General features: G+C 40.8%; 1 protein-coding gene across 2 annotated transcripts in view; it reads left to right on the top strand.

The window, feature by feature from the left end:
- The window catches only part of LOC111871992 (homeobox protein E60), a 97,627-nt gene extending 78,578 nt beyond the window's left edge, over nt 1-19,049 (top strand). The window contains exon 3 of one of the 2 annotated variants that reach the window (XR_002844155.2): nt 16,005-16,067. Coding sequence is in view for 1 of the 2 variants with exons in the window: in XM_023865443.2 (XP_023721211.1) it covers nt 16,005-16,351 (347 nt within the window). In the remaining variant the exon portion in view is untranslated. Of the gene's footprint in view, nt 1-16,004 lie in introns of both variants that reach the window. The other variant, XM_023865443.2, reaches the window with a different exon arrangement.
- The last annotated feature ends 274 nt before the right edge of the window (nt 19,050-19,323 follow it).

Raw genomic sequence — 19,323 nt, 5'->3', positions numbered from 1 at the left:
TAGAAGTTGCGTCATTTTGAGTGGTGGATATCAGAGATACATTTGCCGACAAAGTGAAGAAATATGTCAGGGGCGTCAGGATTTCTTCTCGATGGAAGAGGCCAATCAACGTAGGAAATGCTGTTTCCTAAGAATCACAGTTTCGCGCAGTTGTTGTCTTTCATTGGTTCTTTCTTCCTAGACATCGATAAATGAGGTAAGAAATGGGCTCTCCTTCTCTCATCATTACAGGCACTTCAGGAATGGTAATATTATTCCATAATCTCTTCTGTAAACATCCATGATAATTGAAGAATGTCGTCTTCTGGTATGTGGCACCGTGTAGATCTTGTGTGAACCGACGTTCCTCCAGAACATCGGTTCATACAAGAACTACACGGTGCCACATCCCAGAAAGCGGCATTCTTCATAGTCACTGCAGTCATAACCTAAAATCTTACAACCATGGTAATTAGTACTTCTATCAACAATACACTGGTATCATATTTATGAATGTTCTGTTTAATTTCTATGCATATATCTACAAAATTTTATATAACTTTATATACAGGCGTATATAAATCTTATATGCATGAAATTTATCATTATCATTACGCGATTTCAAGTTATCATACCCAACGAATCGTCGAGCATCAACACATTGCATAAACGCAAAAAGTGTGTATTCCTTTGTTTCAGTATGTTGTGTCTGTTCTGCGAGTGTTTGTCGTGGATGTGTGAAGTGCGGTGTACTATATGAAAAAGACTGTTTACGATCGATCTCTTAGTACGTGTTATTAGTGGGAGATGGTGCTAGGTCTCGTCATCAACGCACCATTCCAATACGTGCAGGACTGGAAGGGGATTCGAGAGAGGAATTGGGGGGGGGGGGGAGTTAATAGTACGAAAACCTGTGTAACAAACGAAATGTTTCAATTCAATTCTTAACGCATGTTACGCCAGTCCTGTACAAAGTCCTTTCATTCGGTGGCTCGGTCTGTGTTTCGTTTCTTGCCTTCACGCTTCATGATCTATTTGAAATTTGGGGCTTTTACGACAGTAAATTAACGGCTCTAGCCTGAGGTTGTAAGCAGCAGTTTCGTTCGGGACGTTGCTAACGGCCTGCCGAAATACACGGTGTCACATCCCACAAACTGGTAATATTACTTTTTTTTTAAGAATATTCCCAACGAAGATCGGATTCTTCCGTTACTTGGCTTACGTTTTCTTTACCCACTCTAGCAATCAAACCTCCATTTGCCGGTCATGCAGCCCATGGCCTAGCTATTACATCGACTGCGCTATCGCGGTTCCTTCAGATAATGCATAAACTGATTTTATGCGCCTTTCCAATAATGGAAACCATAAGTTTCCATTGTACTACACATACAAAACTCTGTCTAATTTGCTTACAATATGTCTGTAAATAAGTCGAGATAGCGCAGTGGGTATAGCGACTGTCTACGTGCTCGACGGCAGAGGGGATGGAGTTCGAGTCTCGGTAGATTAAAAAATATTATCTTCTCCACGTCGTCCAGACCATCTCCAGCGTCCACCCAGCGTCCTATCCAATGGGTACGGGGGGTAAAACAGCCGGGTAGTGAAGCTGATCGCTCACCTCCAAGTAGTGCCACGGTCAAGAAAATATGGATCTATACATCCACTCCCCCATACAGCTTCATGACGTAGTGCTTAATTAATCAAGCACAGGGGTAATTTTATTTTACTTTTTACTTTTTCATATATCTGTTGATGTAATCCCTGTTTTCACTATCTCCAGAAAGACTACCGTAGATGTATTGCTTCAAGATTTATTTCATTTGTATAAACAAAGCCACTGTAAACTCTCTGTTTACATCTATGGCCCATACTTAGCGTCAGTGCAGTAATGTGAATCACACGCTCGTCCCACAAAATGCAGTGTACAGCCTACACGATAGAAGGGTCAGTGTTTTCTATTGATCTGTGCGTCACAAAGGCGGGCCCAGTTCCTTACATCATTTGAACGTAACGACGTCAACGTATACAATTTATCAATCATAATTACATAAGCCGGATTTCATATGTTGGGCCACCAAGGGATATTCATTTACAGGTTCCTTAACCCACGTCACTAGCTGAGCTTACAATAAGGCTACACTTCAAAGGACGTTTTATATCATGAAGAAATCCTGCCTCGTTACTCGTCTTTTTTAACTAATTTATGTAACGAACTTCAAGAAAATAAAAATAAAAAAATATATGCAATTCGAATTACTTTGTAATAACTGTTTCCAAAAATATGCTTTGTTGTTGCACAGCTGTCTAGCATTGCGGTATGCAATATTTCTGACTTTATTTTAGCACAGACCTTTGATGTGTTACATGATGAATATTCGCGTTTCTTTTGATCTTTGTCGGAAATAACGTGTCAGAACATTTCAGGCAGAGGCTACGTGGTATTTGTGAGCTGGAACATATGTGCCTGTTATAATGATACAGTGTATGCCGCGTGCATGCGAAACTCTCAATATTGTTAACTATGTCCTGTGTGCAAGAAATAAGGACCTATATTCGACTGGCCCCTCAATTAAACTGAACTCTTCAGATATTATTAAACATCCTCTGAATGAAGACTACGATATTCTGGAAAGTGATAATGTGTATGTAGCCTGATAGAATCTCATCCTACGTTTCGGAGGAACCTGTTTGCTCCATCTTCTTGATTCAAGAGTACTAAAACAAGCAACCACACAAACAGATATGAAGCAGATTTCAAGCGAGATGAAGAACAGGAGGTAATATGTTGCTCCGAAACGTCGGTAAACTTCTACCAGACTGCACTACGTCACACTCTAGAAGCAGTTACTCTTCATAGTCACCAATGTGAGAAATTCAAATCCAGCATACTCTTGGTGTTTTGTTAAGATATAAATCATCAAAGCTATTTATTTTTGAGGATATAAATAATTCTTTTGTTACAAGCCGGAAGGTCGTGGGTTCGATTCCTGATGTGGTCATTTGATTTTTCATTTGACCTAATCCTTCCAGTCGCAATATGGGCCTGGGATCGTCTAAGACAAATGAGTACCTGGAATCTTTCTGAGGGTATAGGGCGGCCGACGCGTAAGACTGACAACTTCATCGCCATCTGTGAGCCGATTGTATAGAAGATGTGGGAGCCTCGACGTCTCACAATTTTATGGGCCTCCATGGCTTGTTACAGGGATAGTTTTGCCTTCTTTTTTTGTTCAACCCCAACGAATAGCACGCACAAAAGCCGGTGGCAAACCGTGTTCTTTACGTACTAGAGTCCTCCTACACTTCACACAGACACAAAACAATAGAAATGTCGGTAATCGCGGAATAAAATTTGAAAGAACATGATGCTTCCATCTTCAGATTTGAAGTATATAGGTTCATAAATAAGTTTGGTTATAAAGAGATCTAACAAAGAGAGTGGTCATCAGGTCCATAAAGAAGCGACCTCAGTTCTAGTTAATGGGAAGAACTAGAATAAAATGGACGAAAAGTGGCCCTTATACGAAGAGCACACTGTTTTATTGCCATAGGTGAGAAGTGGAGTAGAGTGAGAGAAGGAATCTGCCCCGCTCATGGGCCCCCTGGTACGACTCCTTTTTCAAAATTTTGAGTGTATATGTGTATGTATGTATGTAGATACTGAGGCACACGGTATTTTTACCATATTCAGATAGTCACTAAACCGATTCCAGGAATTTAGTATCGTTACAATATAAGATGTACAGAGTCTCCCAAAAGGAAAGGTCAATATTCTGGGAGGTCATAGTCTTGGTTATTCTAAGCAATAATATATATATGTACATGCGTCCTATTCCGAACGGTTTCAGGGATAGAGCTATTTCACTGTGCAGTTCCAAAGTTGTTGACAAGAAAGGGATATTACGTACTGTTTCAAATGCCAGTATTTATTGTTCAAGTGACAAAGTTGGTACAGTTTACCTAGTACAATACAGTTTCGAAAATTCCACCGTAAACATCAATGCACTTGGCAAATCCTGTGAGAACCTTACGTGTTGCTCGTCTGTACAGTGTACAGTGTACTGTGCAGTGAAATAGCTCCATCTGGGTGCAAATCCTGTGAGAACCTGTCGTGTTACTCGTCTGTACAATGTACAGTGTACTGTGCAGTGAAATAACTCTATCTCGGTGCAACTCGTGTGAGGACATGGCGTGTTGCTCGTCTGTACAGTGTATAGTATACTGTGTACTGTGCAGTGAAATAGCTCTATCTCGGTGCAACTCGTGTGAGGACATGGCGTGTTGCTCGTCTGTACAGTGCACAGTGTCCTGTGTACTGTGCAGTGAAATAGCTCTATCTCGGTGCAACTCGTGTGGGGACATGTGTTGCTCGTCTGTACAGTGCACAGTGTACTTGTACTACAGTAAAATAGCTGTGTCTCCGTGCAACTCGTGTGAGGACATGACGTGCTGCTCGTCTGTACAGTGCACTGTGTACTTGTACAGTGAAATAGCTGTGTCTCGGTGGAACTCGCGAGGACATGGAGTGTTGCTCGTCTGTACACTGTACAGTGTACTGTGCAGTGAAATAGCTCTATCTCGGTGCAACTCATGTGAGGACATGGCATACTGGTCGTCTGTACAGTGTACTTGTACAGTGAAATAACTGTGACTCGGAAACCGTTCGGAATAGAACACATGTACATACATATATTTTTGCTTAGAATGACCGATACTATGACCTCCCAGAATGTTGTTCTTTCCTCCTGGGAAATCTTGTATAATATATGATATATAATAAATATCGTATTGTAACTGATTTGATCGACGCTTTGCCGGACAACAGCTTTGTAAACACGAATACAGGCAACAATAGAATGGAAACTGTGTTTTCTATGCTGTACGCGCCGAGAAAAAAACACGGAGATATGGATGTCTGTTGCTAAGCAACGCAGCGGCAAACATGCTTCCACAAAAATGGAAGGCCATGTTTTCCCTAAGATCCGTGTGAAGGAGTTATCTTAAAAACAAGCGGCACTACGATTCAGTTCTGAGTTCTGAGTTCTCGGTTCTCGATAGAAGATAGCCAAGGAAATTTCGTAGAAGACAAGAGACTTCATAGTGATTTTCAGTGACAGTTTCTGTGTTGAGATCCACTTTTAGAAGAGCGAGTTGTAGTGCGTGTGCAGCGGTGAACTGGAAATTGTGTACATCAGCGATAGCGCTTAAACGTGATTTAGAGAGATTTTAATCAAGGTGCTAATAAATCCAATCATCCGAACTAGAACCTGTCATTTTTCATCGCGAGTACCACTCAACACGTGACAGTATTTTTATCAAATTCCTCCAACCAAATTCCTGTATGCTTCTTGTTAGCAGCTCACGTTAGCTAACTAGCAAACTGCCCTCATTAGTTCTGTACATTCGGTTATCCCCGTTGAGCACAGTATACACTTAATCACTGATACAGCACCATTATAAGACTTAAATGAACAGGTCACACATCGTATTCTCCTTCATTTCTTCATCCTAATTATATTTGGTGGGGGGGTACATAATCTGATGTCCTCATTATACAATAAATATACAGACCTGACTGCATGGAACTGAGTCCTCCTTGACACACCGCCAGTCAGGCAGGTGCTCTAGAATTTCCCCACATTTTATGGAACTCGAAATTTCATTATCGTGTTCACAAGAACCCTCCAGTGGTCCCTATCCTGAGCCAGTTCAGTCCAACCCATACAACCAACCATTTTGATATTACTCTCCAACCTGCGTCTGTGTCTTCCTAACGGTCCATTTTCTTCTGGCTTTCCAACCAAAATCCTATTCTGCCCCATTCGTTCTACATACCAGGCCAATCTCATTCTTTCCTTGATTTGACCATTCTAAAGTTATGAAACTCCTCATTATGCAGTTTTCTCCAACCTCCTACCATTTTATCTCTCTTTGGTCCAAATAAATTTATAAATACTAAAATATATATAATTACATAATCAGAAAAGGAAAATAGATTCTGTACTACATTTCATTGCATGACCATGGCTGTATATGACAAACGAAAGCCTGCAATCCTACTCTCTTAGTCACATGACAACTGTTGCTAAGTCCATGACGACAGGCGCTGAGGAAGGGGAGGACTCAGGTAATGACAAATTATCAGTGGGTGGGGAAACAACTTTGCATGCAACAAGGATTCAAACCACAGTTGAAAAAATAAATATATTCACTACGTCACCAGACACCATGTTTCTGTAAAGAGCTTTTGTTCACTGAGGCGTGTCCAATTCTTGTGCCGACAATCCAGTTCACCTTTAGGTTTATCTCTGAAGATATTATTAGAGAAACAATTGATTAGAGCCTCAATTCGATGCCCACCTGTACAAATGATACAGAAGATTATTAGCTTGAATTGAATTTTGTTACACAATTGTAAATACAAAATATGAAGATAAAACTTCCATTGCTAGAGAGACAAAATTATGATTTTGTCTACTGCACTAACGCTACTATTCATTCTGAAAATATAACTTCTGTTCTTAAATTGGCTATGCCAAATTTGATCCCGAATCATCGTTTGACATTGCTACAGAACGACTCTCTTCTCTGGAGTTGCTTATTCCCTCACTGTCAATATGTAAATCTTAACTCCTACATGCTAGAGTATACGGTGTCATAACCCTGCAGAACACAATCTTACTGATTTTATTTAGACTAAATACGATGTTAATCAGATATTCTGATGCAGAATCCCGTGTGGAGGCGGGTTAGGGTAACCCCACTGTAGTCTGCGAGGCAGAGGAACCCGGTGTCTGGGGGTATAACTGGGCCACCCTGCCACTGGGGGATATAAATACAGGAACCTGGTCCTCCAGGTTTTGGATTGAAGACAAAGCTGACGACATCGCTCTGAAAATTATTTATTGTCGCAAAATCCAAAGAAGTAAAATCCAGGTCTTGTCTGACAGATTTCTTTTAAGGAAGGCTATGGCTCACAAACCACTAAAGTTGGCACTAACTTCGCCGGCAAGCGGCGGTCGCTCGGGCGGTATAGTTCGCTTGCAGACTAAAACCACGGAGTTTGTTTGTTTGTTTTATGGCTCAGAGACGGCTTTTTTGCCAATGACGGTGATTATGATTATGATGATGATGATGATGATGATGATAGTGAGGTGAAGGAAGTGGAGGATGAGTATAATAATTCTGTTGGAGAAAATCTGTCTAAAAAGAAAATTATTATAATTCTCTTAGGTTACACATGCTGTAAAATGACCTACTAAATTACAACGTCATAAATAATGAATATTTTACCGTGGCCGATTACGTGGATATGGAACTGAAAGTGGATATTTTAAAATTTCGAAGAGTTGGAACACTTTTATCTTGACCTGATGACAAATGTCATCAAGCAATGCTTCAGCACCACCAAGAGAGCGGAAGAGAATTATGATGATGCTCTTCCAACATGGCGGACCACGTCATCTCCCACCACCACCAAAGTCTATCTCCCTGTCCTCCTTTGTTGTGATAGACCTGGGAACCAGACCACCTGGATAATGTAATTATGGGGATGAGAGTGGGGGTAAAGTGGGGGGTTCATCAAAAGAAGAGTGGGGGGACAGTTCAGTTCAACAATCACATAGGAATTATTATTTCTTCTGCCTCTTTTTTTTTATTCTTATCTTATTCTCTGCTTCAATGAAAAGAGAAATATAGGTGCACAGAGATGCGAGAATGTGTTGCAGCGTACATTTGTTTGTTTTGTGAGAGAGGGTAATACAGTGCATACATGTAGGCCCTGCCAGTGTCTTGATTATCTGCAGGAAAAATTTAATTTGATGTTAATCATAACAATTCTGCTGCTTCTTCAAGGGAATATGCCGTTGGCCTGCTCCCTACTTCAGGAGAATATGTCCTCTCGTCTGGCTATGGAACTTCCGACTTTTCGGTGTTTTCTGGGTGTTATAATTAATTAATAGCTTTTGGAGCCGATCACAGAGGCCACGTAGACTGTTACAACTAGACCAGTCTGTTTGCTGCATAACTAATTTAACTTGATAACTAATTATGCAACTTCATGAAAGAGATTCCTTCTGGTGAAGCTGAGTGTCGTTCAGCTACTTAAATTATCCGTCTTGTATGGAACCCGAAGATTCATTGCCGCATTTACAAGAGCCCGTCACTTGTCTCTATCCTGAGTCACTTTAGTCCACTGCACGGCTGATGCAGTGTAGGTACTCATGTTTCCATGTGCTTGCTACCTGCGTCTTGGCGGTCATTTGTTTGTCTTACTTTTCGGCCCAGAAGTAAGAGCCACTACGTTCTTCCGAAACGTCTGTGAATTTCCATCGGAAATCATGGCGTCACATTCCAGAAGAGAGTACTCTTAACACTGAATTTAGAATCATAATTTCTTGTGGATCATACTGTGATATGCAGGCCGTTTCTAGGAAACCGTTTGGCAAACACGTTTCCGCGGAGCTACGATTCTTGGACACAAACCATTGCTGTGTGTTAAACAAACGTGTCCATGGATACACGAATGGTAGTTATACACTCTTGGAAACCAGACCTTTGCTGTGTAACCAACAGACGTGTTCATGGGTACAAGCATTCAACAGACATTTCCTACATAAGCGGCCATTCAGATAAGAACATAAGAATTTGTAAGTCGGTCGTAAATCAGAAGGCAACCGTAAGATAACTCTGAGCCCAGTCAGTCACAGTAGAAGGAAGGCTAGAAAAGAAGACAGTCGTAGTCCGGTCAGAATGGAGCGAGTCTTAGGCAGTCATTGATTGTGCGCTCCTGTGATTGATTGTGATTAAGAGATATTCTAATAATGGCATCAATAAATCCGATCATCCAGTAAAAAAAACAGTCACTATTAGTCACGAAACCATAAACACTGGACAATATGCAAAAATTCTGACCGATATTTCAGTCTGCTTCATTTAAAAAATGTTAATCCTTCGGCCACAGATATAATGGTTATATTGATGTAGTTCGGTCGTCGATCACTCGTTTAAGAAATTGGTTTTTCGTGAAACAATATTCCCTTCGATAGTCCTGTAAGCAATCAGATAGTCAAATACTTACTTACTTACTCATGGAGCTGAGCCCTTCTTGAGGAGCCGCCAATTATGCAGCTACTCAAGAATTCCCCAGCATTATATGGAACCCGAAGGTTCATTACTATGTTCACAAGAGCCCTCCACTGCTCCCTATGCTGAGCTAAATAAATTCAATCCATACTATCCCATCTTATCTCTCTAAGATCCATTTTAATATTGTCCACCCACCTACACCTTGGTCTTCCCAGTTGTCTCTTTCCTTCTGGCTTCCCCAAAAATATCCTCTATGCATTCCTCTTCTCTCCATTCGTGCTATATGCCCTGCCCACCTCATCCTCCTCGTCTTGATCATTCTAATTATCCTTGGAGAAGAGCACAAGTTATGAAGCTCCTCATTATGCAGTTTTCCCCAACCTCCTACCACTTCATCTCTCTCCGGTCCAAATATTCTCCTTAACACCCTGTTGTCAAAAACCCTCAGTCTGTGTTCCTCCCTTAACGTCAGAGACCAAGTTTCACACCCGTACAGAACCACCTGAAAAATTATAGTTTTGTATATTCTAATTTTTACATTTTTGGGCAGCAGACGAGAAGACAAAAGGTTATGGACTGAATAGTAGCAAACATTACCCGAATTCAAACTTGTCTTAATTTCAGATAGTCAAGAAAGTCCCTTAAATTTGCGAAACCGAATGTCTATTTCCGCTTTCACGAGAACCCGCCGCTTGGACAAAAACCTTTCAAAAATAAGAACCTTATTGGTTCCTACAAGCAATGCGCAATAAACTGTTTCGTGTTATCATCCGTATCAATGATGAGATAGTAGCTAACGTTTCGGAGTATGTCTTCTTTTCAATCATCAAGGTTTGGTGATATAAACGCTGGATGTGGATACTAACCACACACACAGCTGATTGCTATATATGTATATGATTTCATTCCCTGCAGCCACCGTGAAAACTTCAAATTAATTATCTTCACCCTACCTCGTACTCGTCTGTGCTTCTCGTTTGTAAAGTGTAGCATCTACCTCGAGCACTTGGTTTGCTTTTCTTCTGGCCAGTATATAATCAGCTTAGCCGCAAGATTATACAGTGACCATACTGCAGTTAGATAATAGGACTTCCTTCTCTTATCGACTTCGAAAATACTTTCCTTTCATAGCTTAACTGCCTTACGTAGCCTCTCTCTTCTATTGAAACTGTATGGACCACTTATCCAAGAACCCTTCGGTGATGCTTACGCTTGTTTAAAGAGAGTTCCGTAAGAACCTAAATGGCCCTATCGAGATTCGTTGTCTGTTGTGAAGAATACCATAATGCAGTATGAATGAAAAATGAATGAATGTACAAGTGGTGGGCTTTCTTGGCCCTTGCACCGCGACCACAGTGATCTGTTGTGCCTCCCCTTCTGATTATCCCCTCAGCAATCCCACGCTTCGAATGAAGCGTAGGATCTTGTATGTGGGGACGTCGAAATAGCCACTTGGTTCCATAAAATATTGACTCAAGTGGCGCAATCTTAAATAAGCTAAGGCCTCACATTCACACAGGATATGTGAGGCTGTTTCATTTTCTTCTTGACACCTTTCACAAGGTGGACTGTTAATTAGTCCCAATTTGAAGAGGTGCCCTTTGAGGTGACCGTGTCCTGTAAGTATTCCTACCACCCTAAATTATGCAGTAAGTATGTTACAGCATCCTTAGTTCGGATAAATATTATGTAGACTTTCGAATCTGAAGTCTTACTTTGATATTTATATTAAAGCATAAATTAAGTCAAGAAGATTCGTTTTTTCTCAAAACCTCAATTTTTTAAAGGAAACTCCAATAAATAAAATGTACATTTTTTTTAATTTTACTCCATCCTCCTTGCTACGAGGCTGTCATGGAGATGAATGTGAACGTAAAGAAGGTCCTTTAAGGATACTTCTTCCTTCGTCTGTTACACCGACTTCCTTCTACAGCCTATTCGTGCATTCTAGAATCAACCTCTCTCCCACTCGTTCTGGTAAAGGGCCTTTCGAGGGGCCAGTACTCTTTGCATGGTCTCCCTAATATCACTGTTCTGCATACCTGTATATTAGTGAGAGTGCAATTTTACGTACACTGAGCTAGCTTACTCTTCTGCCCTCACAACGGGGGCAGTATTTTCCTGCGAAATGTTGATGAACGTCTATAGGACCAAACAGCGTCACATTCCAGAAGATAATACTCCTTATACAAATTGATATTCTAATCTTTCAAAAGACAGGATACATATCTTGATAAAAAAAAAACAGGTTTTCGATTTTCGGGAACGTTCAGAACACAGTGTTGAAGGTTTTTTAACGTTCCTGCTACTACGGTATTATCAAGGAAACCACTGAAATGGTAAATTCGTCCTAACAGCATAACTTCGATCTCGAAGACGGATAGAGTCTGAGGAAAATCTGGTTCTATTTCTTCCCCTCCTAGCCCACCACTGAATTACCTTCATCCAGCAAACACTAAACTCCCTTTTCTCTATAAGTGGGAGGAAGAAGAAGAAGAAGAAGAAGAAGGAAAATGAAAAATAGGAAAAATCCTTTATTACTTCTTCTAAACATGGGGTTGCCGAAGCATTTTTCATCACCTGTTCACTTCTTTTCATTAACCACATGGTCACTAGACAATTTTTCATCGCCTATTTTTTAAATGCGCCTGAACTCCAAAACAGTTTCTATCATGTACGAGTATTATTCACGTGGTCATTTCTTATTGGATAGCAACCCGCTCCCCTATTTAACCAGTTGCCTAATGCAAGCTGCATACAAGGGCTGCCAGCAAGCCCGTGCTGGTGAAGGCCAATAACAAATAGCTGTTGTACTCAAAGGTAACTAGAATGTTTTTCGAAACGTTGGGAAAACCTTCAACATTCTAATTGGTACATTTTCGAATGCCGAAATCATATACCGGCATCTGTTGTGAGCAGTAGAGACTAGAATTAAGATTTCCTTATTCTCTTTACATTAACAACTAGATTCTGCAGTAAGAAATACTTTACACGTCCTCGCTATAGAAAGCAAAACTGGGGATATAGAGACACGTTGTATATATTTCAGGTGTATGTTCGTCTTATATGACTTTGTGTCTGGCGATAAGTCAAAGCAGTATAAAGCAGTCCCTGTGGAAGTTCTGGCAGGAATCAAAGCGTAGACTCGGAACGCAGAGGTGAAAGCAATGTGTACAAACGAAACTGTGTTTATGCTTGTAGCGTGAAGCGTGAAATTAAGGGGAAGGGATGGCCCAAACAAATCCACAATGCAATATATGAATATACAGCGCCACTCAGCAACCCCAGAAATCTATTTAATACCTGGCTGACTGTGGTAACTGCAGTCTTTGCTTTCAGGTCCTCTTCCATCATGTACAGAGTCTACAAAAAGTCAAGAGCAGGTTAGAAATGTAGAATATGAGGTTCTTAAAGTGGTGGATATAACGCAATGTCAACCGACGTTTCGGAGGAACATATCGCAATATTTTCATCATGTTCTGCCTGGCTCTACTTGCCACCTGCTTTCACGCTTGTTTCTTGGACGGCTTATTCTTCGACCCTGAAGATGGAAGCAATATGTTACTCCGAAATGTCGGTTGACTTTCAACGAACTACACGGCGTTATATCCCAGGCGATAGTACTCTTCAGATTAAGAATGTTTCCCTAACAAGCGTGACAACACAGGAGCCGGGATAGCGCAGTCGGTACAGCGACTGGTTACGGGCTGGACGACGGAGAGGTCGGAGTTCAAGTACCGGTAGGGTCAAGAATTTTCTCTTCTCCATGTTGTCCAGACTGGCCCTGGGGTCCACCCATCTTCCTATGAAATGGGTACTGCGGGTCTTTCCGGGGGTGTAAAGCGACAGGGGCGTGAAGCCTATCACTCATCTCAGATTAGTTCCGAGGTCAAGAAAATATGACTCTACACATCCACTCTCCCATACGCCTTCATGGGGTAGTGTTTAATTAGTTAAGCAGAGGGAATATTTTGCTTTTTTCTGTTCCCCGACAAACAGGCCGTCTCTTTGACTTGGCCCCACTGGGTTACGCCGGATAAATATGGCAAGAAGTAGCGAGGAAGTGGTTGCAGCTGCATTTAATGTAGAAGGAAGGGCGACCTTTCTGTTTGACTAACACATACATATGTTACAATTCTTATCTCGGCTAATGACTCGATCAAACCTGCATCCCATTCGGTTCAGAACATGGATAGTGGGCCCACATAAAACTGTTTTTCCTTAAATGTGCGTTTCTTCCTGAAATATAAGGTAAACGATTTTACTTATTTAATTATTAAATTCGTTACACTTGATGGATTTCTATTCTTTTATGAGATCCTAACGGTCAATTAGTACTTTATAAAGAAGAAACACATATTGCAGTTACTGCCGTTTAATTTTTTGTCATTGTCAGTGTTGTCTGTTCGCTACAACACACAGATATGCTCTGGGCTTCACCCTCTTAAAATATTGTAACGCGGTTGGCCATAGAGCAACTAAACAACGACTTGGTAAACAAATCTCAGAGATAGAGATATTGTTTTCTATGTGGTATTCGCTGAGTAAGCACGGATATATAGGACATATTTTGCCAGGCAACACGGTCTAGAACACCGAGATTAACGGCCGTGGGGATCCGTTGCGCTGACAACGCGATACCCTCTACCCGCAAAAGTTGGCACTAACTTCGCCGACAAGCGGCGGTCGCTCGGTCGGTATTGTTCGCTTGCGGACTATAGGCCACGGAGTTTCTTTTGTTGCTAGGCAACGCAGTGGTAAACATACATCCAGAAAAATTGGAGACGGTGTTTTCCGTGGTGTTCGTGCAAAGGAGTTATCTTAAAAACGAACAGCACCACTGTTCGGTTCTGACTTCTGATTTCTCGGTAGAAATTCAGCCATGGAAAGTTCGTCGACCTGTGAAAATTTAAAGTATGATTAGAACACTTCCTTCATGTGTAATATTTCGAGTGTGTGATTCAGTGAGACTGTTATAATTCCTGTGTTTTAGTTGTGGAACCAGGAGAGGATCAGTGTGTGTGTAAATCAACGATAGTGCTCTGTTTAAGTGTGATTAAGAGAGATTTTAACCAAGGTGCTAATAAATCCAATCAACGGGACTATAACCCACCATTTTCGTCGCGCGTTCCACATTCCACGTGACAATATTCAAGGGAGGTTATTTCCTCGCGATACAGCGGGCGGGACGTGAAGCTGGCCACACACCTTCTATTGCCGAGGTTATGAAAGCGTGGACTTATGCCTCCGTTCCCCACTTCCTCAATATATCCTTTATTAGACATAAATAACTTCACTTACCTCTACAGAATATCTTGACTGAAAATGTTCAAATAAGTGATTTTCGAAAGGGAATATGGCGCGTCCCCTTAAAATGTTGGTAGGTTATGATTTCCATAATTTTTTCTTAATTCGCATAGTGGGGGGGGGTGGAGTCCAGTTGAGTCCACTCGGCACGGCGGCCACTGATTGGCCTATTGTAGCCTGCCCCGGGTGATTATGATGATGGAGGATTTGGTGGAATTAAGATTGACAGGGGAAACCAAAATACTCAGAGAAAACCCGCCCCAGCGCCACTTTGTCCACCACAAATCACAGTTGAGCAGACCTGGGATCGAACCCGAGCCGCCGCGGTAGGAAGCCAGCGACTAACCTCTTGAGCTATAGCACGGCCTAAGATTGTCATAAATATATGGCTTTGATGCTTACAAACGCTTTGGGAAAGCATGCTATATCAAATCCAGCGCGTCATTAAAAAGAAAGTAAAATTATTCTTGTAACAGACCATGAAGGCCCATAGGGTTGTGAGACGTTGAAGCTCCAAATTTTTTCAAGAAAATCGGCTCACAGATGGCAGTGAAGTTGTCAGCCTTACGCGCTGGACACCATTTTCGTCCATAAAATTAAAGCATCCTCTATTTCTTGAATATCTGAGATGGGCTTTTTGAAAAATTCACGACTTTCAAAAGCTGCTGTAAGACGTTCCTACACAGTCATACAGACCGGACTCATGAGAGTAAAATGGGTTCATAAATGTAAACAAAAATAATTTTGCTCTCCTGTTCTCTTATGCCACGAATACCTGTGGGAGTGAAGGATATTCTACACATGTTCCTAATCTCGTCACTAGATGGAGATGACTGTTTAATTTCACGCTCCGGCCACTTCAAACTCGACGAGACAAAGTCCGGTACCTATTGGATATGAGCCCGGGTTGGCCCCATAACTGGTCTGAACGCTGCAGAAGAAAACAGTCTCTTGCGCCTGCCATGAACCTAACCCCATTACTTTTGTCACGACACCCGGAGCTAAGTATCTGTGCCGATGTTATCCATCCCGGCTTCAGGGACGGTCTCATAACTATTTGCAATGTGAGGGCTCAGCATGCGGCCGTACTGGCCGAATCGTATGCAATACCAGTCGTTGCAAGGCGAACTCTCAGTTTTCAAACGACTCCAGTCGGGCTAATACAGTGTGAAGAGACGTGCAGAAATTCTGAGAAAAATAAAAGGGCCTGCCTTTAGAATAACTTACTGAGTGACATCTGATACGACTTGCTAGCAACATTAGTGACTATCGTCTCGACTTGTCAGAACTCCATTCGCTTTGTGTGCCTACAGCCTCAGTGAGTCACATTCGATTCGACTTGTCTGGACTAGATTCGATTAGTATGACTACAGCCTTAGTGCGTCACATTGAATTCTATTGGTCTGGACTAGATTCGATTAGTGTGCCAGCACCCTTTGTCGAAATGAAGGTTACTTCCTTGTAAACGTCTTATTCTACTTTTCTTTGAAATGGATATTTGTTTTATCGAAGTCTGCAATCGACTAAGTTCCGTACTGCTACAGCACGATGCATACCTTGTGTTTGATAAATACTTGTATAAATATCTCAGTCAACATTATTCTCATTCAATTAATTATTTCTTGTTGCAGGTCCTCGTTCAAGACGTCTCAAAAGAAAAGATAAAAAGCCGGAAGAGAAGAGACCTCGGACAGCGTTCAGCGGCGAACAGTTGGCACGCCTGAAACACGAGTTCGCCGAGAATCGTTACCTGACGGAGCGACGCCGAACGGAACTGGCACGAGAACTGGGACTGAACGAGGCGCAGATCAAGATCTGGTTCCAGAACAAACGCGCCAAGATCAAGAAGGCGAGCGGTCAGAAGAACCCCTTGGCTCTGCAGCTTATGGCGCAGGGTTTGTACAACCACAGCACCATTTCTATGACGAGAGAAGAGGAGGAGCAGGCTGCTGCAGCTGAGGCTAACGCCTGCAAATAGTCTGATTCTGACCAGCACCGCTTCTCGGCCCATTATCAAATTGTGCAACAACTCAGACTGTACTGATTCGTCTTGCCTTCCATGTGATGTTTGGTGTGGAGACGCTACAGGTTATTAACAAGCACGGAATTCTAGATCTGCCAGGAAATTACCTATAGCTCTTCTGAAAAGAAAAATGAATGATGAATATAAATTTTAATAGCAAACTATGAAAAACTTTCTAATATGTGACAAAAATTCGAGAAGCAATATATTGTAAAAACGATGTAAAGTCTTGAAGTCTCCACGAAATATAAAAGTATGCTAGAATCTTCTAGGGTATCATCCACTTCATGGTCCAACTAAAAGCAAAATTTTTTGGAGAACTGTTCTGTCAAGAATATCACGGTTAAAACAACTTTCGCCGAAGAGAGAGAGAGAAACTCCCCAAACTTTGGTTCGTAGTTCAGAATTGGTTGATCCCCGGAGAAGTGACAGCGCATTAAAAAATTGAGTTACGTATCAATTTTAGAAAGATAAGTCCTCGGATGTCTGTACTATCGTTCTAGAAATTTATAAGATATCGTATTTAAATTCACTAAAACCAATACTCTTTCTCAAAAACAATACTGTCTCAAGAAGACAGAAAAAATACAGATTCAGCACATTATCTGGGAGTTGGCTTAGCATAATTCTTACAGCAACTCGATGATGGTTGGGCTGACTGCAGGGGAAAGATATGTTTCCTTCCTCGCAGCATCTAGACCGGTTCCGAGATCCACCCAGACAATTATTTAGTGGGTACCGAATTTATTTCCCGGGGTACAAGCGGACAAAACATGAAACTGAACACGCACATACATTCAATACCGAAAGGCTGTACCTCCGCTCCCACATACGCCTTCAGTAACTGGTGTGTAAGTAGGAACCAGGAAAGCTTCACAAACAGGTCGTCTATTGGTTAGAAGATTGTCTTAAAAAGCATTTTTATTCTGGAACAATATTTATTTTAAATATGAACACAATTGGCCACCAAGTACGCTGGGACTATATTCGACGGGTTTCTGAACCAAACTATCTTACTTGGTTTTTCATGGTTTGTTTCAACACTCTAGAAAAATCTAGGGGCACGAAACCTGCTTTTCCGAGTGCAGGCTTCAGTTACTGCCCGTCCGTAGTTCTTTATATAGGCAGGGACTGTCATGAAGGTACAATGTCTTGTCATGTTCGTAGACTGTTGTGTTACCGTGCCACTTCTTTATAAACGTCCCTTCTATGACATGTTTCGCCCTTATGAGGTCATCATCAAATAATTTTACGTTATTGCTACATCGCATCTGGTGCAGCACACCAAAAGTCTACGAGCAGGAAAAGAAGTTACACTTTCAAGACTGCCCTTGCAAATTAAACTGTTAAGCAGTGCAACGGAATGCTGAAATATAATGTTATTCGTGTAGACGTAAATACTGCAACTACTTAATTCTCGGGTTTGTCTCTGAAAAATATGAAACCGTTTCATGTAGGGAAGTGGTATCGCGGACACCAATATACTTACAGGCAAAAGTACGAAGAAACAGAAGGAGCGATTCTCAAGTTGTGAAAGGGGTTTATCTACAGACATGTCCAGTAGTCAGTAAGGACAAGCTTGTGATTAGTAGCAATCACATAACCAACCCCATGGGGCAGAATAATTCTTAAAACACTAATTGTTGCTCAGTTAATCCAGAAATTATCCGCATTTTATTGAACCCTAAGGTTCGTCGCAGTGTTCCCAATAACGTGCCACTTGTCTATATTAAGTCATAACAATTGAGTCCACACCCTCCCTTTCGTATTTCTTGAAGTTCCATTTTAATATTATACATCTAAGCCTAGTTCTTCCAAGTGGTCTCTTCTTCAAGTATTCTACCGAAATTCTTTACAAATTTTACTGCTATATCTCTACATTCCAAGTCAATCTCATTGTTTTCAATTCGATTATTGGTAACAATTACATCCTCAGAGGAATCATAAAATCTTTAAATGTCTGGTAAAAAGTTTAGATTCTTCAGTGGTATTTGTTTGGTAAGAATTTAGAGGGTAATGTTCAGGGGAGTGAACGTTTCTGATCACGAAGTCTGTTTATGAAAGTATTATAGTAATATAAATTGTGAACTATATATTACTAATATAAGTTATGCGATACAGGATGTAGAACGAGGAAATAAGTTTACAGTTCTCATCCAAAACCGAGGGACAAAAATACATTTTCCACTTAATGAGAAACATATATGTTTAACAGATAACAACACTGGAAAATTTGAAGCAAAAATTAGGAATAAATTAGTCAATTATTTAGTGAAAACATGATCCCAAGGCCATCCACGTAAGTTACGATAAATGGTTGTTATGTTTAGAAGGAAATGCGAACAAGAGAACTAATTTTTCCATAATTAATTACTCTGTTTGAAAATGAACATGTGTGTTGTACAAAACGAAACATGAACAGAGTTATCGGTAATGGGCGCTAGACCTTAAAATTTACCAAAGCAATCACAGTTCTGTTTATTTACATGCACTTAACAACATAAGTTCTCTGTCACAACTGGAGCCTACAGTGATACTTGTGATTTCAAAACATGTGGCTGTTCAAACCAAGTAGCTGCAAGCTAATATTTGTAGTAACGCACTATATAATGTATGTAAAAATAATTATGCTGCTTGAAGACAAAGAGCATATTGTCAATTTGATTTAACTTTGTCTTTATTATTCATAACTTATTTGTAATTTTAAACAAGGAATCTGTATGATAATTTAATTTATAATTACTAGCGAGAGTGTAGTGATTGTATGTTAGGTAATTAGAAAATAGCCGAAAGATGTGTATGTTGTTTAGTAATGTGACTGCTTCGTATGTAGTGTAAAAGTGTACAGTAAGCACAAATAAATGTATAGTAAAATGCAGTACGAACAAATAAAAAAATTGTTCAAGATGCGTACAGGAATCTTACTA

The sequence above is a fragment of the Cryptotermes secundus genome, unplaced genomic scaffold (genome assembly GCF_002891405.2).
Source record: "Cryptotermes secundus unplaced genomic scaffold, Csec_1.0 scaffold641, whole genome shotgun sequence".
Classification (NCBI taxonomy): Eukaryota; Metazoa; Arthropoda; class Insecta; order Blattodea; family Kalotermitidae; genus Cryptotermes; species Cryptotermes secundus.
Note: the sequence above shows the minus strand (reverse complement) of the source record. Positions and strands in the feature narration are given on the sequence as shown.